Source organism: Acanthochromis polyacanthus, chromosome 12 (genome assembly GCF_021347895.1).
Source record: "Acanthochromis polyacanthus isolate Apoly-LR-REF ecotype Palm Island chromosome 12, KAUST_Apoly_ChrSc, whole genome shotgun sequence".
Lineage (NCBI taxonomy): Eukaryota > Metazoa > Chordata > Actinopteri > Pomacentridae > Acanthochromis > Acanthochromis polyacanthus.
The window spans coordinates 25,226,527-25,253,603 of record NC_067124.1 but is presented as its reverse complement, the minus strand read 5'-3'; the positions used below and the strand labels follow the sequence as shown (position 1 = coordinate 25,253,603).

The 27,077-nt window shown below is 39.9% G+C and overlaps 1 protein-coding gene across 1 annotated transcript in view; it reads left to right on the top strand.

Moving 5' to 3' along the window:
- cspg5a (chondroitin sulfate proteoglycan 5a) overlaps window positions 1–27,077 on the top strand; it is a 72,136-nt gene that overhangs the window by 38,167 nt on the left and 6,892 nt on the right. The window contains 3 exon segments of the mRNA XM_051957356.1: window positions 8,692–8,880; window positions 20,083–20,158; window positions 25,321–25,377. Of these exon segments, the coding sequence (XP_051813316.1) occupies window positions 8,692–8,880; window positions 20,083–20,158; window positions 25,321–25,377 (322 nt within the window).

The window sequence follows — 27,077 nt, the reverse complement described above, 5'->3', positions numbered from 1 at the left end:
TGAGTGCTCCCCAGGGACCCAAGGCCATATGCAAATAGGCTTTGGTTACCGTCGTATCTGCAGATCTGTGTCAATGTGTCATTGGCATTGTTTACCAGCCTCATTTTCTATATAACAGCAGAAAGGTTAGTACAGTTTGTTGACAACAGAGCAAGACAACTGCAGAAAATGAGATGGAAATGTGACAAGCAAGCACAAATGTGCTAAACTAGGGATTGTATATTGTATATGCACCAACAAAGTATGCTTTTCTGCCTAATTTGTGTGTTTGGACTGTGGAATCTGGAGGGGTTTTCACTTCCAGCAACACTATTTGTGAACTTGTAATGAAATTGAGGATAATTTGTTCAGAAATGCCTGGTACAGTTCTCTCCATGCTTTGCCACTTGGCTTTAACTATGGAAAAAGAGCAATCTCACCTAATAAAATGTATTTGAATATTATCAAGGTTGGAAGCGATCCTATTCATCCAGTGCTGAAAGGAGAACACCGAGAATGCCGTCATGTTTTCAAATCCCTTTTCAAATCGTGGGATTTAGCTTTACTGGCTGATTGAATGGTCCAGTTTTTTCTCTCCTGTGTGGCTGCTAATAAGGTTATAATGGTTCCATCTGCAGAATGGAAGCCGATGTAGTGATGTTTTATTTAAGCTGGTTTGTTTTGAATGTGGTGCAGAGGACTCGGTGCCTCGGGGAAATCTAGGAGGATGGCTGATGAAAGACAAAAAGCATCTGGCCTAAAATAATACAACAATTGCATGTTTTCAGATGGGGTTGGATCTGTCTGTAAGATCTGTATCTTTTTGTTCATTATTTATATGTATTTTTTCTAAGCGTTTTCCGATTCATCACTGCCCAGTCTTTTAAACATCATGAACATGTTGTGACTTAAAGCTTCTGTCTTTTATTTTTCATGATCTGTCTCCCATTTGATGAACATGTGTCACATGTTCTTAATCAACAATCACTGATGACAGGTAAAGACTTGACACTGCTTGGTGATACTCTTCTGCTTAGTGCAAAAATAAATGCATAACAATATGTAGATACAATTAAAAAAAAGTTCAACTAGAAAATCTACAAAATTAATTAACCTAATTCATTTAATTTAAACTGATGCTTAAATGGAGAGAAAGTGGAAGATATAACAGAGTTTATGAGATTTTACGAACAAGTCAAAGTGACAGCTCATTTCCATTCAGAGAACATATGTATCAAGTCTGATTATGTTTTGTGTCTCAGCGCCAAGTTTTGTATTTGTGTATCTAAAGCCAGAGATATTATGTTGCATTGTTTCACCAAAAATACAAATGGCACATTCATTTTCATTACCATGAACACACAAACAACACACTGTAGTTTATTTTGACTTAGTCCCACATTCATTGTCCTGCTGCCAGAAATACTTTCTAACCACCAAAATTCATTCAAGTCTTTTATTCTCCCCCCCCCCCCCCCCCCCAAAAAAAAAAAAATAAATTTGCCGTCTTCGCTTGTTTGAGTGACGTTGATTAGAGACTTCGGTGATGAGCTGTTTTAGGAAGCTTCTGAGCTATTTTTTTTTAAATAAAGTGAAAATAGAGGCAGTCATTAGTGATCTGTTTGGAAGTATTTGTGTCTTCAATAGGAACTGACAGGCTTGGAGGTGAATGTCATTGAAAAATCAGTGAGGACTGAGTGATGGGTAAAACATTTTGACAATAGGTCCTTTCCACTGCATTACTTTGGGGCAGGTTCATGTTCATGCAAACATTTGCAGGAATGGCAGGTGATCGACCCTTTCGGCCTTTTGTTTCCATTGCAAAGTGCCCCAAAACAACAAAAAATAGGAACTACAGAACTTCACTCCAGTTTTAAGTAGAAATGGAATGATGGATGGTGCTTTGTTTTGGACTATATGGTGAATTTTTATGGTGACGGTCGAGAGGAGAAGGCTGCTATTTGAGGAGGAAATCAAAAAAGCACTAAGAAAGGCACTTCTGGTCTTCTCTGAGTTTAACCAATCAACTTTGAGGCCTGCTCAGCTTTGTTTTTGGGGGGCTGCTCAGAAGCACCAGACCTGGATTAGTTAGTTAATCCTCCCCCAAAAATGACCCTGAAAGAGGTCCGACATGAGGCAGTTCTTGTGGTCAGAACATGCAGAAACGTTCAGGCTGCAAGTCCCTGCAATGGAAAATTGCTTAATACCAAATCCCAGTGTTATTGTCAGCCTTATCCTGTATCTGTACAAGTCTTAACTATATCTTTTGATGCAAACTGTCCTCAACTCTACCCTACCCCATGCACAAATATACACGATGTAGTCTAAAAGTAAGGGAGCGCGCAACAGAGCCTCCACATTAGCAGGTCCCAACCATTTTGACAGGTGAGCAATAAAATGCAGCTCTTTAAAGAGCTGTCGCCATCAGCTGCTGATCTTCTCTTCTCAGCCTGAAGAGATAAAACTGTTTAGTTTTCCATAGCTACTGCTCATTCCAATATAGCAAATCTAAACTGACACGTTACACTAATTTGCAAAGGTCTCAGATGTTTCTGTTCCATCCTGTAATGGCGTCAGGGAGGTGTCTGATTGGTCCCAAATTCACTCTGGGAGTTTGGAATTACACAGAGGACACTGACTTAATTCAAAAGGATTGTAGCAACTTTTCCCACATGCTCAAAACAAAATACCTGCCAAGTACCTTCAAAAACTCTGAAATATGTTCTGTTTACTCATGAAGTTTGTATGAAATCTTTGCACAGTCCTCTTTATAGAGGGAAACAACATCCAGGCAACTATTGATGACTCTGAGACGGGAGCCAATAAAGTCACACAGCTATTTTTCATTAACTCAGTCAGGCATCTTTTCCTTGTTAAAAGAAACTATAAACTTTTGTCCTCTGTCTTCATTAAATTTTTAATCTGATGAGATCAAACTTTGTGTCCACAGTCTTTGCCCCTCTTCTATGTCAGTATTTTCAGATCAGTTCCAGTTTTTCTAATCCTGCCCTCAGCCTGACCCGTGGTTTCCCTTCCCCACCCAAAACCCTGCAGCCAAATGAGAAAGTTTGCTTTTCTCAAAAAGAAACTCAAATGAGATTTTGGTTTCATGCCAGTATCAGAGTTAGTGTTTTATAGTTTTCAGGGGCCACATGCTGTACCCTCTTCTGTCCTCTGCTGGCCTTTCATCCTCACATCTACTTGACTCAGTTTTTCCTTCCTTCATTCTCTGCACTTATTGCGTAAGAAAATCTGCTTCACTTCAAGGAAGAAATGTTTAAAAATAGTGTTGTTTTTATGCAAATCTGGGGTTTATACTAAAATATTCAGTAAACACCGTGCTGTGCCCTCTCCCATCAGTCCAAACCCTGCTCTGTGAGGTCCAGCCTTCTGTTTGGACATTCCCCCTCGAACTTTCCAAAGACCTTGTTAAAATACTTTTGCATGTTTTCCCTCCATTCTGCAAAAGAAACTCTGCTTTCCCCCTTAGGTGAGCATTAAATATTAAAAAGAGAGAAAGCTCTGCCATCACACAAGCAGCACAGTCCTAAAGCTTCAGTACCTCCATCAGATGTCTTCATGGGGTCACTGGACCATCCAAACTGTGTTCAGTAGAGTCGGGTGTGAGACGATCTGGTTTTACTGCTGCTGGTATGGGGACCATGTGTCAATATGTCCAGTACATGAGTGGATCTCAAGGAGGTTTAGCCCTAATCTGTCTTACCTGTCAGTCTTGCATTACCTTCTCACACTCTCCTGTCCTCCCCTGGATTTCTTATCGCCTCCATTCTCAGCTTCCATTACTCCTCATAAAAACTAACAGGGGGTCTTATTAGAGGGCCACAGCCCCATCTGCACCATTGTCATCCCCTGCAAGTTACATTAAAGACTCTCTTTTTCCGTCTGTCTGCCTCTCCCTCCCTAGGCCCAGAGGGCCAGCCTAATCAGGTAAATATTGAGAGGATTTGTGCACTCTTTGTAATTTGGCTTGGGCCACCCCAATGCTAATTCTTCTGTATTCCTGCCGGGCTGTGACGTCGCTTTAAATGCGTTTGTGGTGAGCCGCGGCAAGGGAGATAATGACGGTTTAGGAAGGGAAAAAAACTGTGCTGTGGGACACAATGGGAAGTCCTGTGGGATGCGTGGGAGGATTTATGGGGGGATGTGGGGGGGGGGGGGGGGGGCGAGTGAAGCAGGCCGATGCGTCGGAGAGGAGAGGAGTCGGGTGCTTTTGAGAAAGGTTTGAAAGAACTTTTTTCGTCCCTGATGAGGAGTCATTTCCACTTTGATTTCTGCTCTTTGCAGCTGCTCTGGACGTGAGAGTTTTGGAGGAGGAAATCCAATCCTGAAGATTGCCTTCAAAATTCAGCCAAAGCTACTTCCTCCTTTGTCATCTTGTTAAGTTATTTTCCCACAAATTTAATGGATATGGCTGGAGTCTTCCTGTATTTATCTTATTGTCAGCACCGCTTACCCCACAACAACACCAGAACCAGCAATGTTTTGGTCCATCTCCTTTTTCGTTTCCCTTTACTGCCTGTGGCTCCTACAATAATGTGAGGCTGATTGATTGCTGCTGATGACATTGTTCTGTAGTAAGGGCTACAAATATATTCCTGTGTAGACTCAGGAATGTCCTAAAGCAGCTGGGCAGTGTATATTTACCAGAAATGATTCAAACAGGAGTAAAAAGTGCATTTTTTGGGGACCATTTCCTGTAGAAAATTAATACAATGTTCTGATAGCATGGCTTTTCCATGAACATGCATATTTCAGCCATGGATCTGTCATAAACTATCAAAAATAATTTTGAAAATGCTAAGTTACGAAATGGAAGGGAATCTTCTTAGCAATAAATAAGCCAGAGGATGAAAGACGTCAAGTGGCTGTTAGGCTGCAGTCCTGGACCATGTTTGGTTTCATATGTACTGTATTGACTTGAAAGGGAAAGACCTTCCTCTGTTGAAACAAAGCTTGTCTTTTGCTTTACCTGATGTAATTTCTCTCCAGCTTAGAAGTCATGAAGATGATTCCAAACAAGCTGTTTTTTTCACCATTCTTTCCTGACAAATATTATGAGTGGAACTGAAACTAAAATGTCCAAGTTGCTAAAAGACATCATCCACGGTCACAGTGAACATTTACAGCAGCAGGACAGTGTCAATGGCACAAATGTACTCAAAATAAAGTATATGGTCATAGTCTTGGTAATGTTTCTCTTTGTTTAGTGCTTAACAGTGCTTAACTAAGATGGTGAACTTGGTGGATGCCACAGCTACTTCACATGGTAACATCCTTTTATCCTGTGAGAATTCTGTTGTTAGTGTTTAGCTCTGTGCTTAAGTACAACCATGGAGAGCTGCTGGCAGGACTCTAAACTTTCAGTTTTTTCAAAAGGTTTTGGACAGTAATGGAGGGCTGTAGCTTGGAGGAAAAAGATATATCAGTCTTTGGATACTCAGTCCATACTTGTTAGCAGTGCTCATTGCTGGCTTTGGTTTTCTCATTCCTTTACAATTATAACAAGATCACAACATTCACTTTGGACTACTCACTTTCCCTCCTAATGTCAAAGGAAAGCGAGAAAAAAAACCCAGTTGCACAAACTGAAAGGAGAGATGAGATTCAGCTGGAGGCGCTCGGCAAAGTGCAGGAGGGCGGGAGGGAAGATGGGGAGGTAGAGAGCCAGTGAACAAGAAAAGAAATCTTCAAGAAGACAGGCAGCAGGAGAGGGAGGGAGGGAGGGAGGGATGGAGGGATGGAGGAAGGAAGGGAATGAGGGGAACAGGAGGGGGAGAACGACAAGGAAATGGGGAGCTGGCCACTAAAACAGGATGGTGTCCCTGTGGACGGCTCAGCGAAGATGCATGTGTGTGATGGCATGACATATCAGCGCCGCGTCTGCTCCGTTTGCCGCTCAGCTGGGTTGCCATGGTGACCAGCACATCCTTGCTTCTTCCCTTTATGCATCCCTCTCTCTTTTTACTCTCTATTTCCATCCCTCCCCACCCTCGCCCTCCCTCCACCTAACTCTGACTTACATAAACCTCTTCTTTGTGCGAGCGCAAAACACTCAGAGGTTGAGTGCATCGAAGTCTACTTGAAAATGTGATATCGGGCTTCATCGCTTCTCTCTCTTTCTCACATATGCCCACACTCAAAATGTCTCCTGGCTTATTGCCAGCATTTCCCTGTAGCTGGTAGGATAAAAGCGTGAAGGATTCAGGAAGGATAGAGGAAGTCGGCCGGTGAAAGAAGCCTGCTTAGCATGTAGAGAGCATCCATACACTCAGACACCTCCATTCACTTTAAAGTCACTCATCTGTATGTGTGTTAAGCTCAAGTCCAATACGTGACAGGGAAAGTGGGGGGACGTGGTTAATTGTCTTGTTGGTTGTTAATTAAAGTTCTGTTTCACCCACTTTTGCAGTGTGATCACATCAACGCAGCATGTTACACACTCAGTCTGAATGACGGTTTTGTGCAGAATGAAAGCGTTTCTGTAGCCATTTAGATTTTAGACAAGTTTTATGACCGGAGGGTAATCAAAACTTGAGCGTCTGGTGTATTGGCAGGTCAGCAGCAACAAGAAAAACTGGTTTTCTTACTGAAACGCAGCTGTAATTGAGAATCTTTTTTTTTGAGAGAAGAATGAAATATGTAAATGGATTTCATCAAAATGTGGTTCAGAAATTCATGACCCCTAGAAAGTGAATCCCAATGTTTGGTATCTTGGTGCCTCGACATCACTCGTAATAAAGCCTTGAGTTTGACATTTATTTGTTGACATGTTGATCTTCTGAAATGGGATGAGATGAGCGAAGAGTGGATGTAACTGGAAAACCTGAGGACACTATTTACAGCTATATGATAGACACCTGTTGATCACAAGGTAGCCCCACCCTAAGTTAAGGGCAGGATTTTCTCTCTGAAAATGTTCATTTAATCCCCTCTACATGCTAAAGTGGCCTTGGGCCAGAACCCCAAGTTGATCCCAGTGGCAATTAGGCACTTTGCAGGGCCGCTCTGTCGCCATTGGTATATGAGTATGTGTGTGAATGGGTGAATGGGAAACACTGTAATGCATCTTCAGTACCACTAAAGTTTAAAGACACTATTTAAGTATAGGCCATTTACTATTTACCATACTCCAAACATACTATATATCTTATCAAGTATTTGAAGTGAGTATAACTATTTCTTGATGAATAACAGTTTATTCGTCCACCCAGGAATTCTGTGGAGCATCTCAGCTGGTTGCCTGGCAACCTCACCCTGAACGCTGACTGCAGCCAGCTGTTGTTCATCTAGAAATAATTACAGCATGTAACTTCCCATGAAATTGCATTTTGTGTTTAGTAGTGAGCTTTAGAGGTGTATGAGATGGTTTTGAAGTGGCAGAGCTGGACTCATCATTTACCTCTGTTTCCAATCATAATGGTGAACAAGTTAAATACTCAGTGGCTTTATCTCAGATATTAGAATGATCTTCTCATCTAACTGTGCTCATCTAAGGCGAATAAGCAAAATGAAGTCATTTCTTTAGCTCAGACGTCAGGTTTGGACAGTCCGCAAAAGTCTCTTCAGATTCATCCCAAAATCCAGACCAAAACCTTGTAATTAAATGTTTTTAATAGGTCCTCTGGTCACATACACAAGACAACACACAGCTACACATTTTTCCACTCATGTGACAGTGAGGCAGCGTCGCTCAGCACCATTATAGTCTCATTAAGTGGTAAAATATATTTGCCATTTTACATGCCAAACAGTCTGTAGACAAAGCCATCTGCCTCTGTTGTCAATGTCCTCGGGCAGACACTGTATTCTGCCAAATGGCTAGGAAGGGACTCTGGGACTCAGATGGCCTCTGTGTGTGCGTGTTTTTGTGTGTGTGTCACACATGTGCGTATAATGTATATGCACACATGGATGTCCTTACTTGTATCAGATCTTATAAACGTTAATGTCTTTTCTGACCACGTGTGTTTGACAGCGGCTATGCGTGACACTTGTGTGTGTTTCTTGTCAGAAAATCACCTCAGGCTGTTGTTTCTTTTCCACTTTCTATTTTCAGACACACAAAGTGATGACATTAAAGTTTTTGAATAAAGCATCACTCAGAAACTGCAGCTGACTAATGCTCCTGCGGTAGATGACTTCACAATGACTATAAAGATTTATGTAACGTGCAACATGTTGTGGGATAGGTTTTTTTAAATTATTTTTTTATGAAGAACTGTTTTTTGATTCCACCCCAAAGCAATTAAAGATAATCAGAAGCAAAGGGCAAATCCTGAACATTCATAAACACACTGAGGCATTCAAAGCATGCTTGCCTGTTTAATAGTGTTTAAAAGCCAGATGTATGAATGATGACTGCTGTAAACTAAAGCTGACATGCTTACACACTATGCTCAGAGGAATCATTGAGATGTGCTCTTAACCCACCAATCATGTTCTCTTTTGTTTCTCTGTTTTCTTCGCTTCCTACTCTTTCCTAATTTTGGTTCACACCTTTTATTTTTTCGTTCTGCCCCCATTCCCCCTGCGACGTCTCCATATCTCAAAACCTTCCTTCTGTCATTTATCATTTTGTTCTGCTCTGTTTCCTTCCTCTGACCTCCATTTTTCTTTCCATATTTCTTTCCACCTGTTTCTATTTTTCATTTCAATCTGTCCCCTATACCCTTTACTCTTTCTCTGTCTCAGATGTAACGTCCAGGATTACATCTGGCACAAGGGTGCCCGCTGTGAGTCTGTGGTGACTGAGTTCCAGGTGATGTGTCTGGCCGTGGGCGCCTCGGCTCTGGTGGTCCTGCTGCTCTTCATGATCATCGTCTGCTTCGCCAAGAAACTCCACGTGCTCAAGACGGAGAACAAGAAGTTGCGCAAGCGCAGGTGAGGCTCCATCCAGACTCTCAACTGTTTCCGGTTTTAGAAATAATCCGACTTTTTGCAAAGAAAATTTATCCCCTTTGTTTCTGAGAATGAGAAAATTGATAGCACTTGCGCACGTGTGGTAAATATGAAAGAAGGGGCAGGCAGTTAGCTTAGTTTAGCACAAAAAACTAGAAACAAGAGGAAGCATCTAAGTAGGTAACAAAATCTTCCCACCAAAGCCTTGAAAGCACACAAGTTGTTATCCTACACAGGTTTTTTTTTTTCAAATTTTGTGCAACAAAACCGTTTTTTGCCTAATTTTTATTTTGCATAATAAATAAATAAGATGTAAGGTGTAAATTGCTGAGCTGTTGAGGTGCAGATTTTCTTGTCTTTGACCAAGCAAAACTGTTTTTTCCCTGTTTTCCCCAGTCTTTATGCTAAGCAAACCGGCTGCTAACAGTAATTTCACAATTACTCTATAGGCAATAAAATAATAGCAATATCTACCAACATATAGACACTTGATCAATAGCAATATGAAAATTGTTCAAAGGAACATTCGATTGTTTAATTTACATGCATCAGATGCAAAGTACTATGAAGGCACATAACAGTTTGGTTGCATAAACAAACCTTAAACAGGCTATTCCCCAGCTCACTAAAAGTCTATCATGCCTTGATCCTTTGCTCTCCCGGTGGCATCTGTGCAGGTCTCCCAAGGCCTGCTAGTCAGCAGCTATCTTGATAAATAGACTAAAACAGTTCAGTTCAAAGTAAGGTGGTTAAATTCTGCTGGTTTTTATTTAATATACACTGTCTATTTTGCCAATATTGACTGAAATAAAACATTTTATCACCACAAAATTTCACACTTGAAGGTTGCATTGGTTAACACTTTTCCAAAAATGTCAAACTTCCTTTAACTTCAGAAACTGGAAGCCGTTTGCCTCCTTTTTTATACTGCGTCATCTTATGCATTATCTTATGATTCAGTTCAATTCACAAAGAAAAAGCAATAGAACACATTGCTATTTAGTCTGTCTTCAGTCTGTCTGACATTCCCTGGAGCTCTGTGCCTATTAGGTGCATCTTCAGTCTGGGAAAGACCTTCCTTGTCTACAAAGTAAGAAGTTTCTATTGAAAACAATATACAAACCCAGGTATCCTGCAGGCTTCACACTTTCAATTGCTGGATTCATTTGTTGAAATTTAAAAGATCAATCAACCAAAAGCAAAAGCTGAAGTGTTTAGTGGCTTGCTCAGAGCCATTGTGATGCAGCAGATTTATTATCAGTGACCCAGCAGACACTAAGTCTCAGCTGCGGTACATTACCCTCTCATTGATGTTAAAGACTGAACCAGAAAACTGTGTTTCTTTGGCTGGAGCTGCCTTTGGGCCAAACTGCTGCCTGGGCTTGTGTTCAGTGTGAAGTTTAGAGAATGACACAGGCAGACTGGTTGATTCACAGAGAGAGAGAAAACAGGGAAAAATAGTTTTTTAGCAATAAAATCTAAGAAACCCTCTGGTCCAACAGAATGAAATGCTCATTTAAATTCAATCAATATGTCAGTGTTGCCTACAAGTCTTCATGAGGAGAAGTTTAGATGCAGAAATCCAGAGTAAGACTGTGGCTAAGATATTTCAGTTGTGAAATCTGTCGATCAACAGGAAGCAATCACTTTATTTCCAGTAACTCATCAAGCCTAGTGACGAAGACTTGTCTTTTTGTTCAGTTTAAGCAACTAAATTTTGAAAATAACATTCTGCAAAGTTGGTTTCCATGGTTTAAAGAAACATTAACACTGACTGTTTGTACTATAGGAGACAGAAAATGAAGTGTCATCTTTAGTGATGTTTCATGTGTCACATTACCTCCTGTATGAGCGTCACTCTCCTTCCATGTCTGCTTTCAACATCAACGCAGAATCGTTTCAAAATGGCAGAAACAATTGTGTTTTCTGTTCAGGACAGTCTCTTAAATTTAAAACGACATCACTATTACCTTTCTTAGCCCCAGGCGGTACCAAAAAATAATGACTCTTGAGGAGCGAACTCATCTTGGTCCAATATTTCTTCCTCATCTTCTTCTTCCAACTGGTGGAGATGAAAAACTGGCTGCAGATTTCAGCCAGTCTCGTGCTGTAGAGAGCATCTTTCTCATGACTGGCTCCCAGAACACTTGGTTTTCTCTCGAAAATTTAGATACCAGGTGACAGAATTTGAACCTGAGGGATACATTGGCAATCTTGGCGATCATCACAGTTGTAAAACATGTGTTTAAGGTCTCCATTACAGAATTTTCCCACCAGAAACGAAGGTTATATTTTAACTGTAAAATGTTGCGCTTCTTTAATTCCAAACGAGGAAACAGGAGGAATCTGCAAGATGTGTAATGATCTGAAGAGAAAAAAGTAGCTATCCAGCATTCTGCATAACAGTGATTTTTAATAATCCTGGGAAACTTTGAGGGGCCCAACTCTGATCTACGCTTTGGAGAGAGGGAAGATGCAGCTTTTGGAACTCAAACTTTTGATGTCGCTTGAGAAAGAAGTAGCATTGGTTGTTAAAAATCTTTGTCAAATTCTTAGAGTACAATTAAATCCTCCTGAAAATGTTTCCATTTAAATGTTTTAGTTTAGAAGTTTGGAAATGATGTAACACATGGTGACTATAACAGAACTGTAATTCTTGACAGGGAGACATTTTTGTTAATTGTCAGGTGCTCACAGCAGAATTACAGTAAAAGCTTGAGATGGTAGGAAAAACATAAAAGAAGAAAGTCAGGCAGAGAAAACAGCAGCATGTGTCCTTCACAGGAGCAAAGAAAAATGAGGCAACTGTTGTGGCCTGACTGCTGGAATTGTTATTCATAACAACTTCTCACGTCTCACTGTGACATTTCTCGCTCTCACATGCAGTAAATAAAGACAAAGGACTGGAAAAATATCTGAAATACATTCACTTGGATCATATTTTAATTTTTCAGTGAGCTAAGTAATATATCATTGAACACATGAGCCAAATTCATTACAAAGAAGTGGAGGCATCAGGTTGTAAATGTCATGCTACAGTTTAAATCATGTTAATTTAAATGCAGGCCGGGTTTGTTTCTCATGTAAAGCCTAAACCTCCTTGACAAAAGAACAGAAGCTTGCTCAACAGAACTAGATATTCAGGTTGTTACAGAATCCTGAGATATCATCAGGTGAAAGATCTGACTCAGGATTTTTAAGCTGTTTCCCAAAAGGTGCCACTGTTTCCTAAATCTAACAAAGATCCAGTTTCAGCATGTTAACATATAGTGATACTATTTTAGAGAGTTGTATATCTTCATGCAAGGTATTGTGTTAATATTTTGCTTCTGTTTTACATAAAGAGCAAGGACATAATATGCTGTTTGTTACTACCTGGACTGGAAACAGTGATGCAAATGGAGAAATATGTAAAAAATACTCTTTATTGTGCCGCACATCCACTTTGGAAACACTTTCAGAACAGCAGAAAGTGTTGTTGCATGACCTTCTTGGTTTTTTGTTTGTTTGTCTGTTTTTTAAATTGCTGCTTTAATCTTATCTGGGAAAATCAGATGCTCGACAATAAATGAGAGCCGCAAACTGAGGCTAGTCTCCAATGTCTTGTAGGGAGAACAGACATGAAGGGAGGGTACAAATATATATAAATATGTATATACAGGTAAGTAGGAGGCTAAGGAGAGTCAATGAGGCAGAGGAGGCGGGGGATGGGCAACAAAGACAGAGACAAGGACAGTCTGAGGAAGATGGGGGAGTCAGAGGGAAAGAATCCAGAAGGAGGAGGAAGGAGGTGGGAAGAGCAGCTGATGGCGAGCAGCCGGCAGAAAAACCGATGACAAGATAGATGAAGGGAGCAGTGGGAAAGTCGGTGTGCACTCTCAGAATAAGATAGGAGCAGTAAAGGGCTGTTTATGGTTTTATAATTAATGCGTGGCAGCAAACTCCAGTGACTCCTCATGTAAAGGTTCTGCTCAGACATTTTTGAAAGCTGTGTGGTTTAGATTTTTTAAACACATTCTCTGCCTTTTATTTTACTAATTAATTGATTGATCTTTTCCTTTTTGCCAAACCGATGAGTTTACGGTCAGAAAATCTTCACATTTTAGAAGCTCGGACTAAAGAACAATTGGCATTATTTGAATTTTGTTTGTGTTGTTCAATGCACCAATTATCCTACTAGTCATTGGAGCTGTGGTTACACACATGCATGCATACAGTGAAAGGAGATAGAGAAACCAAGAAAATAGAGACTAGATAATACAAACTTTTTATGTTGTCCCATATTAATCTAATTCCCCATGACCTCCCAACATAGGAAGCTAAAAATTCATATTTTTACTGTTTAGTTTTTGGTCACACTGTCGAAAATGTTTCCATCCATTTTGAAAGCTTATGTTGTAATAGATAGCATAAAATTTAGAGATGTTTCTGTGTCGTTTCCATTTACATACACCAAGAAGTCAGAATATTAGAAATGCCTCTGAATGTAATGCAGTCCACTAAATCAACTATAACCTCAGAGATATTTGAAAAAAAAAAACACCTTCATGACATTGTCAAATAACTAGACATCAAAAATTAGATTTTACAGTAGAGTAATATCGGGTTGCATTAAACTCCATGGGTGTACCTAATGAAGTTGCCATTGAGGTAAATAGGATAACTACAGCGCGGAGACTACAAATAATAAAAATATACAATGTATATGTAAAAATACACACATGTTGCTTAGTATCAAGAAAATGCTCCTATATGGAACCTTCAGAGTGATCTAAAATCTATATAGAAAGCATCGCGGTGAAATAGTTCTGAATATGACGTTAATGATACCACAAAGAGCCGTTCAAAAAATAAAAAAAATCTTCAAATACTTAATATACATACTCTACCAGTCAAATGCTTGGACACACCTTCTCGTTTAATGGTTTTTATTTAATTATTTTATACATTACAGGTTAATACTGAAGACATCAAAACTATAAAAGAATACATATGGAACAAGAAAAGCACTCAGAGACTCAATACTCCACCATGGCTGATCACTCTTGTATCACTTCTGACAGATCAGTCCTGATAAGTTTGCAGGGGTGCATTTGTAGTAGAATCGCATTCATGTGATCATCAGCAGGCAGCTGACATGGTGTTCACTTGTAGCCATAGCTACAGTGACACCGTGCTGCTACCTCGCAATAATTCAGAAATGATGTTTTTGACTGGTGGCGTCCATAGGGGTTTTCTATCTGGGTGTCAGGATGTTTTCTGGGGTCACTTGGTACACTGCAAGAAATCTCTCCTAATTTCTTTGTAAATATGAACCATAAATATCAGAATAAGAACAGAATAGAACAATACAATAATTTTAAGATTTCAAAAACCTAATTCTTTTAACTTGTAATTAAAGAAAACTAGATTCTTTGGGAGAATGTCCAACAAAGAGTTTGTTGCCAGCTGATAACGCCCAGCTGGGAGGCCATGAGCACAGTTTGGAGGCGCTAAGTTTTTCCAGCTGAGACATTTTGGTTGCTGTAATCTGCAGTATCTGCGGAAGTAAAGTGCTGCAAAAAGTGAACTCATTTTGCAGTTTCAACAAACACTGAAACTAAAAATGTCAGCACAAGGACGCTTGTCGACGAGTACCATCATTGGGTTTTAAGAGATGAAATTTGGATGGTTGGATGCCCCTCATCAACTGAGATTGGATGGCAACTCTGCACTTTACCTAAAGTTTAACTTTTAAAAAAAATGTCAAGAATGCAGCGCCCGGCAACCTTACTGTTATGCTGGTGTTTATCAGAATAGCGACAGAAATGTGGTGGTCTCAGTTTGGCAGCCATTTCAAACTTAAAAATAAAAATAAAGGAGTTTGCAAGATTTTACAGTTTATTTAAAGGTGACAATAGCAAACTCTAAAAATTCATTACCACCCATCTGTTTTCATGGATTTGTCTTTTTGCTTTTCCCGATGAAAAAATCTAAAATTACTTCCATCCATCATGCTTCATGTTAGAATTAAAGCACCTGAAAAGCAAGAAATCCGATTACCAGAAAGGTTGAAAAATGTTAGTCAACAAGCACATATATGATATAATATTGAGTCGCAGAGGAACCTTGCTGTACTGTTACCGCAGAACCCTTTAGGAACCATAAAAAACAGCAATCTTTATGTACAATACATACAGTAGATGTTTGTCAGAGAGATGTGAAGTGAACATACGCTGAGGGAGAGAAAGAGAGTGACTGACAGATTGAAGGGCTGGATTGAATATAAAAAGGAGTGGGTGGGGGTTGTTTCAGCATTGCTTTGCTCGAGCCGGTGTTTTAATGACGATCTCCCTAGCAACAGAGCCGTTGTGGATGAGCAGCAGCCCAGCGATCGAGCACCGCGGATGCAAATGTGAACCGAAGGACCGGCTCCCCAGCACCAGATCCCACGCTGTAAGGGTTTATTTTTAGCTCCACAGGGAACGTTATCGTGCTAGTCATGGTGGAGGAGATTATGGATGATGAAGATAATGGTGAGGAGGGAAAAGTGGTGCAGTCAGTCGCAGCTAGCAAGCAGAAATTAAAAAGAAGAGAAAAGGGTGATGTCATTGGTACTCTGCATCCAGCTGAAAGTAGGGCAGTCTGAGCAGGAGGAGGGGAGGGAGGGAGGAACAGGGGAGGCGGAGTTGACCTACATACAGCTGTGCGACCTGAGGGGTGTGAGCGGCAGGGTGCAGCATGAAAGAGACAACACAGCCTCATCAAGTGGTCTCCTATAAGAAATCGAAGAGGAGCGAGCAGAAGAAGACGAGGTGGAGGAGGAGGAGGAGGTGGAGGGGCGACACTTTGGAGGAGTAAAAAGGAGGACAGGATGAAAGCGGGGGAGGTGGTGGGAGGGAAGGAGAATCTGTTGCAGGAGAGGAGAGAAGGAAAGAGAAAGTGAAAGAGCCGTAATAGAGGGTGTTTTCAGAGAAAAAAAGCCCAGCATGACACATTCAGAGGAGTGTGTGCGCTGCTGACAAGGCTCATGAATACATGAGACTCCCACACTTCCATATCTGCTGTGGGTAATTGCAGTCGCAGTGTTTCTCTGCCGCAGTCGAGATCAGACCTAACATCCTGGTCAAAGATGGAGAGGAAAAGAAAAACAGAGGTGAACGAAGTGTGGGCATCGATTGAAGATGCATTAAATTGATGCTCCATCCATTTAAGAAATTAGGTTTTTATATTCTCAGTGTGTGAGCATTCTATATATCAAGTCCTCCAAATTAGACGTGTTCAGTACATGTCAGAACAAATTTATTCATACTGTATCTTCAAAGTGAACTGATGATACTGAATTAGTTTTTGAATAAGTAGTCATTGGCAGTGGAACTTCACACACTGGTGACACAGAGCACCTCTGTCAGCTCAACTATGGTACACTAAGAGCCCCCCAAAACAATATAAAGAACATACACAGTATGAAAACTTATACTCTTTAAAACACTGTGGAGTCAAAAAAAAACAAAACAAAAAGAAGTCCAATGTTTTCTTTTGGCCCTTCCATCCACCCAGACCTCCTCACTATGCAGACTATGTTGCTTCAGAAACCAACAATTATATGCACGTTATGTCAAAGTCCAGAATGGCTGCTGAACTGAGTAATTACAAGCATTTCTTCTGCTATTACCTTGAAATGAAGTAACCAGTTTCGACTACATGTCCATTGAGTGGCCTATTTGTCACTCACCACAGACATCAAATGCTAAGTTAATATTCTAGTAACTATTATTTTTGGCTGTTTTGGCACATTTGGAGTTAACGTCGTAGTCAAATTTGTCAGAGCCTGACTTTGAACTGCAGAACTTTGGGGCAGGTGCAAGGTAATGCGAACATAATTAATACCCTTGAGAGATTCTATAGATGCAGTTCTTGGCCCCCAAAACATGTGAAGTTTTGGAACATCCTTAAACTGCCCACACGTTCCTGCAATGGAAAATGGCCTGACATTGAGTTACAGAAGAAAGCATACAACAGATGGACCAACAATGTTATATAGTATTTGCATATGTAAAAACAGTTCCCACTGCTGAGTTTTAGCCTATGTTGGCAAAGCAGGGCAACCTACGGTCTGAAGGAACCTGCAAGTAATAAAAAACCTACAGCTAAAAAGTTCTAGGTACTCTGAGTGGAAATGTGGCTTTCAAAAACCAAGCTACGTTCTGTTAATGCCTCGGTTGTGCTGGAATGAGGCTAAACTCCCGGTTTCTATTTATGTTCTGGTCTATCCCTATGTGGCTTTATCATAATATCATACTGTTTCCTTCTTCATTCACAATAGACATGAATCCTAATTCCTTCGACCACTATGGGGCCTGAACGTAACTTAATGTGGTTTCAGCATACTCGCTGAAAAAACTCATGCTGTTGTTGTGATAGTGTGTACACAAAAACAGATACATGTTTTTTTTCATCAGAATTGCAAAGGTATGTATATGCTTGGTATTGTTTCATAAATCCCCATCACTGCAGAGCAACACAAGCCTTATTTTTACTCACAGACAGCAGGTTGAGAGGTCCAGAGATTTTTTTCGGTGCAAAAGTTTGAGATCACAAGTGATGATGGGAAACATATTTCTCTATCTGTCTCTCTCTCATCATTACCTTGTCTTTGATAGCCCTGTCACATCGTTCATCAAATATAAATACGCAAGCTTGGATGCAGATCAGAGAAAAAGTCGCTTTATGAGCTGAAAGTAGATCACGTCCTCTTTAACTATAGATATGACGGGGGAGTGAAGCGATCAGAAGGAGATACACCAACCAGACATGTGAGGCCAACTTCTGCTTTTTGGCATCTTAAAATGTTCAGAGTAAAGGTTTGTATGTTCGAGGTGCAAATCAGAGTTGTTTTACAAATGACAAGCATGATTTGTGGGATAGACAGAGAAGAGAAATAGGTGACACTCAAACAAGTTGTCATCTCTGAGAAAAACATCTTGCTTTGAGAAGTTGAAGGCGGAGAAAAAGGAGGACGAAATTCAAATAATTCACTCTAACTCAATCAGAGGGGAACTCCTGAAGTTTGCTGCCTCCCTGATGAGATAAAAGGAAACTGTGTTTGTCTGCGTCTGTTTCAAAGTAGTACGGCAAGTTTTCAGGAGGCTGCCCCACTGATCGAATAGATGTTGAATGACAGTACATTTCTCTAGTGCACCGCCATGAAAAGATGTTTCTTTTCAGTTTAAAACCTGATGATGAAACTTTTTACAAGATCAGAATCAGGCATTTTCAAATACCCCATTTAGATGGAAGCCTACTTCCATTACTTGGAAAAAACAAATTCAGGAGGTCGGGGTGGATGGATAGACCAACAAAACTTCAGCTACTGCTAACATTCTGTTTTAAAACAAACATCAGCATTTCTAACCATGACCATCCCGTAACTTTAACTAAATATTTATTTTTCCAACCAGGACAGCAAAGATTCTCTGTTGAAACCTGTAAGTTCTTTGTGTTTCGGTAGGCAGCTTGAATCTAACACAACAATGGCCAGCTCTGCCATTTACAATGACGATTAATCGATGTATGTATATTTATACGTGTATATAGTTGTATAAATGCATGGAATGGCCATTAAAAACATATCAAAAAAGTGAAACAAAGTTCTGCATGTGTGTATGTGTATTGGCAGGTCACTAAAACTTGCAAAGAGTGATGCTGAAGCACTAAACTGCCAGGACATGAATCATAACATTAAATGATGTTATGCAGTGCATCACTGACATCATATCAACAAGAAGTTCAGGAAAGTAAAAGAAAATATCTAAAAGAAATAGCAAATAGCATTTTAGTATTTATTTTTTGACAGTATTACATTTAGAAAGTTATCTAGTGAAGAATTAGCTCATAACATTCCAAAACTAGGTTGCATATTATTCACTGTTGTGCTCCACAAACATATTTTCCAGCCATTTTACACGTTGTGATCAATCCTCCATTGAAGAATGAAGTGATCTTTGAAAGCGGGTCATTTAGATTAATTAGTATCAAGCAGTTTTTGATTGAAAAATGGTTACATCACTGCTGTTATGGCTAAGTGCTCTCTGAAAACCGCTGACTGAAAACAGGAGGTTTGTGTAATGTTGCTGAGTTTATTTCCAGAGACGACGTAGGTGGGCAAACCACGCTTTCCTTGATCTGTAGGTTCATATTCTAAGACCTGATATTTGTCCAAGTCTGGTAGAATAAATGCATAAATCAAGAAAGAGGTGTAAGTTTCCCTTTTTTTCAGTTTCAGGAATGTATTAATGCTGTTATCACAACACAGTCTGGTTAGTTTAGTTCCTCTGACAAGAGCATAAACAGAATTTCTGGATCTACTGAGTGGACACATAGTCATTCTTCCAATAAAATGAAGAAAAATGTAATGTTCTTGTCTTTTATCCAGAATTTTTAAGTTTCTTACATAGACAGTGTAAGATTAAATAGCAGTCAATGTGTAGCTATTTTGTGGACTTGAGTAAAAAACAGGTAACATTTTATTCTCACTTTGTTGCATCACAGATAAAATGTTGGTGTTTTTTAATTTCTGTTTGTTAATTCACAAACAGAAGTCTTAATCTTGCTGTCTAACTAATGCTGCTTTCTTGCTTTTTCTCCCCCCTCCTGTTTTTTCCCCCGACTATCCCTTATTTTTGTCTATTCTTCAATAATGTTATCTTTTCCTAAACTTGTCCTCTTCTTGCCCCTTTTCTCTTCTTGTACCTTTCACCTTTGGTCCTGTTTTCTTTTGAATATCTCCCCATTTTTGCCTTTTATCCTTTTTTTTTCCATCTGCTTCCCACACTTCATCATCCTTCCTCTTGTCTACCTCCTGGATCCTGGAACTGCATCACTCTTCCTACATTTCCAAACCTCTTTTTCATAATATACCCACCAAATTCCGCTCTGTTGCTCTCATTACTCTCTGTGTTTCAACTGCCTTATCTTTTCCCCATAAATGCCCCGTATTCTCATCTTTTCACTTTTAATCTTCTACCTTCCCACTGTGCTCCAAATCTCTGAATTTTCTTAATTGGAGTTTCCCTTAATTTCTCTCCATCTTCTTTCTCCCCTCTCTCCATTTCCACTTCCTCCGCACCACCACTTTCATTTCCCCCCAACTTTCACTCATCCTCCTCTTCCCCTCACCCCCCTCCATCCTCCGACGCCCAGCAGTAAGTACCGGCCTTCATCGGAGCAGCACAATGATAATTTCTCGCTGTCCACCATCGCTGAGGGCTCCCACCCAAATGTAAGGAAACTGTGCGACACCCCTCCTAACGTCCCTCATGCCCGTGCATTGGCTTACTATGATAACATTATCTGTCAGGTAACGTGGTTCTCGCCTCTCTCTCTCACCCCTTTTTCTGCATCCCCCCGCAAACCCTGCCCGGGCCCTCGACTCCCCTCCAAATGCATGGGCATGAGTATTCTCCGATACTCTGAGGTGTGAAACGCTAATGGAGGGGGATGGATGGGGTCAAAGAGCGAGGAAGGACGGTGGGAGTTTTCTTAATTGCTGGAGAAAATCCAAAAGAGATGGGAAAATTTGTATAACTGTGCTATAAATTGTTATTTGTAGGAAATGGATTTTTATTCCAAACTATCTTAAAACCTAACCCATTAAAGAGATTTTCCTGAAAAGGCATGTTTGAGCCAGTTGATGACAAACGATTCATACTTCACAGCACAGCTAACCACTTTACCAAGCTTACTACTGCGTTTTATTAATTGAAATGTACCTTTTTCGTAGCTCTCTCTAGTTTAAAATACTGGATGTGTTTACCACTAATTCTTCTTTCGATTAAGTGGTGTACCTGTGATAAGAGTTCGTAGACACTTTGTTTAAAGTTATCAGAAAACAAAGATTGGAAATCCCTTAAGATTAGAAAACTAAATCTATTTCCAAGTGTCTGCGCCTAAGTGTCCATATATTAATTAAATTGAATAATAGGTAGACTAGAAGGGCAGGAAAAATGTACAAAAAATGTCAGCTGTAGAACATGTGTATGTGGAGCAAGAAGTTTACTATTTGGATGTTATGCTCACAGAAAGAAATATTCTGAGCCTGTTACCATGGCAACACGACAGCTGTTTTATTATGCTTATAGATTTTTTTCCTGGTTTATTACTTATTGATCCTGTCTTAAAGGTGGTTCAAGTACTGCATGTAAGCTGCCATAGAAACCTTACTTTGGTAACCATCTCAAGGTAAAATGTCCGGAAAAATTAGGCATTAGCATTTAATTTGTTATTTAATGCATGTCCCACAACATCTCGTATTTTATTTTAACTCAATTGTACACACGTGGACAAAATTGTTGGTACCCCTCAGTTAAAGAAGGAAAAACCCACAATTCTCACTGAAATCACTTGAAACTCACAAAAGTAACAATAAATAAAAAATTATTGAAAATTAAATAATCAAAAACAGCCATCACTTTTGAATTGTTGATTAACATAATTATTTAAAAAAACAAACTAATGAAATAGGGCTGGACAAAAATGATGGTACCCATAACTTAATATTTTGTTGCACAACCTTTTGAGGCAATCACTGCAATTAAACGATTTCTGTATTTGTCAATGAGCGTTCTGTAGCTGTCAACAGGTATTTTGGCCCACTCCTCATGAGCAAACAGCTCCAGTTGTCTCAGGTTTGATGGGTGTCTTCTCCAAATGGCATGTTTCAGCTCCTTCCACATATGTTCAATGGGATTCAGATCTGGGCTCATAGAAGGCCACTTTAGAATAGTCCAACGCTTTTCTCTCAGCCATTCTTGGGTGTTTTTGGCTGTGTGTTTTGGATCGTTGTCCTGTTGGAAGACCCATGACCTGCGACTGAGACCAAGCTTTCTGACACAAGGCAGCACATTTCTCTCCAGAATGCCTTGATAGTCTTCAGATTTCATCGTACCTTGCACACTTTCAAGACACCCTGTGCCAGATGCAGCAAAGCAGCCCCAAAACATTACTGAGCCTCCTCCATGTTTCACCGTAGGGACAGTGTTCTTTTCTTCGTATGCTTGGTTTTTGAGTCTATGAACATAGAGTTGATGTGCCTTACCAAAAAGCTCCAGTTTGGTCTCATCTGTCCAAAGGACATTCTCCCAGAAGCTTTGTGGCTTGTCAACATGCATTTTTGCAAATTCCAGTCTTGCTTTTTTATGAGTTTTTTTCAGCAGTGGTGTCCTCCTTGGTCGTCTCCCATGAAGTCCACTTTGGCTCAAACAACGACGAATGGTGCGATCTGACACTGATGTACCTTGGCCTTGGAGTTCACCTTTAATTTCTTTGGAGGTTGCTCTGGGCTCTTTGGATACAATTCCAACGATCCGTCTCTTCAATTTGTCATCAATTTTCCTCTTGCGGCCACGTCCAGGGAGGTTGGCTACTGTCCCGTAGGTCTTGAACTTCTGAATAATATGAGCCACTGTTGTCACAGGAACTTCAAGCTGTTTAGAGATGGTCTTATAGCCTTTACCTTTAAGATGTTTGTCTATAATTTTTTTTCGGATGTCCTGGGACAATTCTCTCCTTCGCTTTCTGTTGTCCATGTTCAGTGTGGTACACACCTTTTCACCAAACAGCAGGGTGACTACTTGTCTCCCTTTAAATAGGCAGACTGACTGATTATGAGTTTGGAAACACCTGTGATGTCAATTAAATGACACACCTGAGTTAATCATGTCACTCTGGTCAAATAGTTTTCAATCTTTTATAGAGGTACCATCATTTTTGTCCAGGCCTGTTTCATTAGTTTGTTTTTTTAAATAATTATGTTAATCAACAATTCAAAAGTAATGGCTGTTTTTGATTATTTAATTTTCAATAAATTTTTATTTATTGTTACTTTTGTGAGTTTCAAGTGATTTCAGTGAGAATTGTGGGTTTTTCCTTCTTTAACTGAGGGGTACCAACAATTTTGTCCACGTGTGTATATGCTGACAAAGACCAGACATGGCATAAATCTCCTCCATGGGGGAATCAGGCCGCTAACACAGTCGAGGTTAGAGGTTAAATTCTCCCTGAAACCAAGCAGACTGAACATTTATGGACTGTCCCCACAGTGCAGCTGCCAACCCAGCCTCCCTGGCTGTGAACCAACTATTTTAAGAGGAAACTCCTCGCTGTGACCCCTCCCCATCCCGTCTCCTTTCTAACCTGCTCTCTCTCTCTGATCACCTCTTGCATCGGTATGTCATGGCATGCCTGCTCTGTCGCTAATATGCGCCACCCAGTGGCCATGTCAGCAATCGCAGCTCTGCTTCGCTGTCTGTTTACAAATTTGTACTTTTAACAGAATGCTCGACTTGTTTATCCTGAAGGTGGGTGGGGAAGTAGGAGGGACTGTTGTAATCTGTTAGAAATGGTTTATTCTGGTTTTGTTGTGGGGTGAGGATCGATGTCACAACCAGGTAAGGGGTATTTGTGTGAAATGGTTATCAGGATAAACATCTGAGATGCAACGCCTCGCTGCTGCCTGCAGGTGGCAGGGAGCCGACAGGTGCCTCACTAACTGAAGCATGGGCAGCTGGTAGCACTAATGCTAATGTTGTAGCAGCATGGGTATTTGTAGTGCTACAACTGAGATAGAGTTTTTGTTTCGATTTATTTTCAGTTTTTTAGTCTTTGAAAGATGTGGTACCACCCTCTAACAACTCCATCAGTAGGATAGTTAACCTTCTAAGCCTCAGTATGTAGTTCTTTACCTTCTACGTCTCATTCTTTCATGCAGCAATTATAGAATTTGTTCCTTTAGAGACAGTTGTGTCTCACCCACTCATTGTAACCACAGCTAAATCCCATTTTCATTACCCTGAGAGACATTAAATCCCAACACAGTTAAAACAAAATCCATCATAATACTCTAACAACATCTCTGAAGTTTTAACACAACACAACCCCCTAAATCCCCCCTTACCCACTGGATTGAATAGTATTTGTAATTTATTTGATTTGTTCGTTTTAGCACACTTAAAGGCACCCTGTGAAGCTTTCCACCACTAGTGGTACTGTTGAGCTGTTTAGATGAGCAGTTGTCAGTTTTTATCCAGCGTGTATTTCAGATAGACGTGCTGCACTGCTGAAGTTTTTGGTCTATGCATTATACATTTCTGTTGGTAGTTTCATGAAATACCATTAACCAACAGTTTGTAGCAATAATACACCAATTTTTAGCTGATGCTAATGTCACATCAAAAATTATTTTCATTTTATAGTAACAGAAATTTGCTAACATCTACTCCATGTGCTGTCTGTAAGCAGTTGTGAGTACCTGGCCAAAGATACTTTACTACAGCAAAATGATGATGTTCACTACAAATAGTGACCTGAATCTCCTACATGTCCAGAAACTGGAGCAAGTAGCTTGTAAAAAATGAGGCTGTACCAGTTATTTAAGGTACACCTAATTTCTCCGTCTGGGTGTTTATCTCATTTTGTAGTTGTAGTTTGTTTCCACTTTCTAATAAAATAAATAAATAGTTTCTTCTCCCACTACTTAGGAGACCAAAGGTTAAAAAATCAGCACCTCTGAAGCTCACTAATTATCAAGTTACATCTATTTTTTTAATCTCACTTGAGTGCATTCATTAAGGACGTGAAAGATTTCTGGATTCAGACTGGATTAAATGATATTAAACCCCAAACCGAATACAGCATGAGTCAAATCATTAATTCATTACTTTTGTATGACTGACAACCTTTCCTAGTGTCCTCTGTAAGGTCTAGATGAGGCACATTCTGCCCATCGGTCCCTCAGTTTAACTTAAAGCAAACAGAACAAAAATGATTCCAATTACTATTCAATCCAGATTTATTTTGTACTAAGTTTTCCAACCACACACAACCTCACCTTTGTATAGAGACTCTCCCAAACCAAAAGCCATACCACCTCACCAGTTTCCCCCAAATAAACCAAAAATACACCTTCTAATAAAGCAAATAACCTCAATCCCCCTCCAAACTAACAGCCCAGTGTTTGTGCCACGATCGTTCAGAACCTTACCAGAAATATCCAAACATGTATGTACTGTGGTGATACAGAATAACATCCAGGCAGCACCAGAGAGTCTGTGTTAGAATGGAGTCAGTGTCTGTAGCCAGCTGGGAATATCAGATGACATCTGAGAGGAAGTCTAGTCACTCCTACTATTGGTCTCTGTCTCCAACACTCCATCTCTCTCTCTCTGTCTAGTTTATCTGTCTGCCTCTATCTCTTCCTGTCTGCCTCTTCTCTCTCCATCCCTAATCTCTCTGTATCGTCTCTAATCTGTCACTCCTCCGACTCTTCTTCTTTCTCTCTGTCCACTTCAACCTCCCTCTATCTCTGTCCATCCCAATCTGTCTTTCTGAGGATGCCTTTTATGGTTTTGAGGAGTATAACCCTTTGCCCCATCCCCCTCCCCTCAGAAAACCATGAGCAGATACACCTGGGAGTGTAAGACCAAAGAGGAGTCCGACTGTGAGGTAAGACCAAATCCCAAATGTCAGATAGTCCCGACTCCCCCCTTTCTCACCTTCCCAAACAGCTCTCTCATTGTTACTGTGGCCCTGTCAATCACCCTTTTCGACTCTCAATCCAAGCCTTGCTCCCTCAATAAAAAGAAAGGAAAAAATGACATGTTAGAACTGGATAGCTTCACAGCTTAACTAATTACTTAAGTAGACTTGAAGAAGATGAAACCAATATTTTGCATTTACTTAGGCACATTCACGTTTGTGCAAGTTTCTGAAAAGGTAGTAAACTTTGAGCTCCAGGTAATGATCAAGAGCAAACACTAGTAGAGAATATTAGAATAAGGTTGTTCTTCCTGCCTTCACATACTTAACCTTATTCACCAAGAATAACACACAATAATCCGTATTAGTATTTGCCAGATTTAGCCATAAAGTAGATTTCCAGCTGCAGTTCCTAAACATGATGGCATCCAAAGCAGACAAAGAAGAATCATAGCCCATATTAGAGGATCCAGCATTAAAACATCATATTTTCATTTGGCTAAATTCACTTTTTTGGTCATTACTGTGGTTTTTTTCATTGAATCGAACAAATGTAAGGGCTTTTTTGGAAGAAAACATTGCATTTAAAGAACCTATGACATGGACATTTACAGGTTTATGATTTTATTTTGGGGTCGACTTGAATACGCTTACAGACTTTAATGTTCAAAAGTCACATTATCTGTCTAATATTACACATTTATGTTGCATTCTTTTTAGCCCTCTGTCTGAAATGCTCCATTTTAGCCCGTCTCTTTAAGACCCCACCCCCAGGTTTCTGTAATTGGCCATTGGTTGCATACTGTAACCCCAGATCCATAAGTACAGAGATGTACCCTTAACAAGTAATGACAGACTATAAGGAAGCTGCTCGCTCTTTGACACTGTGTCAAACTAGCTGTAATGTAAGAACAATCTGGACTTTAAATTAGGTATTTCAGAAAGGTAAAGAATTTTCTGTGAGAAAGAAAAACTTTATAAGCTTGCAGACATTTTACAGACACAAATAACTTATATAACATATTAAAGGAAGAGAAACCCTCAGAAAGCATAATATAGGCTCTTTAAGCTTGACTTTGCTTTTAGAATTCCTAGCAGAACTCCAGTGATTTTATACATCACGATGAGAAGAAGCGATTTCTCAGCATGCTAAAACAGTTTAATAATATCTTCTGTTGATTAGAAGAAACGTTGTCAGGTCTGTTCTTTCAGATACTCCCAGTTTTGATAATAAGGCTTACAAAACAAACTTAATTTGGGCTTCTCACTGTTGATATTTACTACTATAAGGAGGGACTAATAAAGCATTTAAGATCTATCAAAATGAACTATTTCAATTTTGACCATTCTTTCGTTAAACTGTTTCTTGTGAGTCTCTTAGCTTGTTGGAAATGTAATACCTTTAAATAGACTAATAACTTATTCTAAAAAGTTATTTTTAACTTAACAGTTTAAATGAATGACATATTTAATTAATTTGTTTTCAGCCACTGATGAACAAAGCTGTAGAAAACCAGCGTTAGAAGACTTCAGTAGCTTGCATTTAGTTGTTCTTTAGTTTCATTAGTGTTTCTATGAGAAGGTTCCAGTCCTGGGTTGGCGGTACAATGACCATTGTTGTTAACATTTGGATCACAGATGATGTATTTGGCCTTAAGGTGATACCT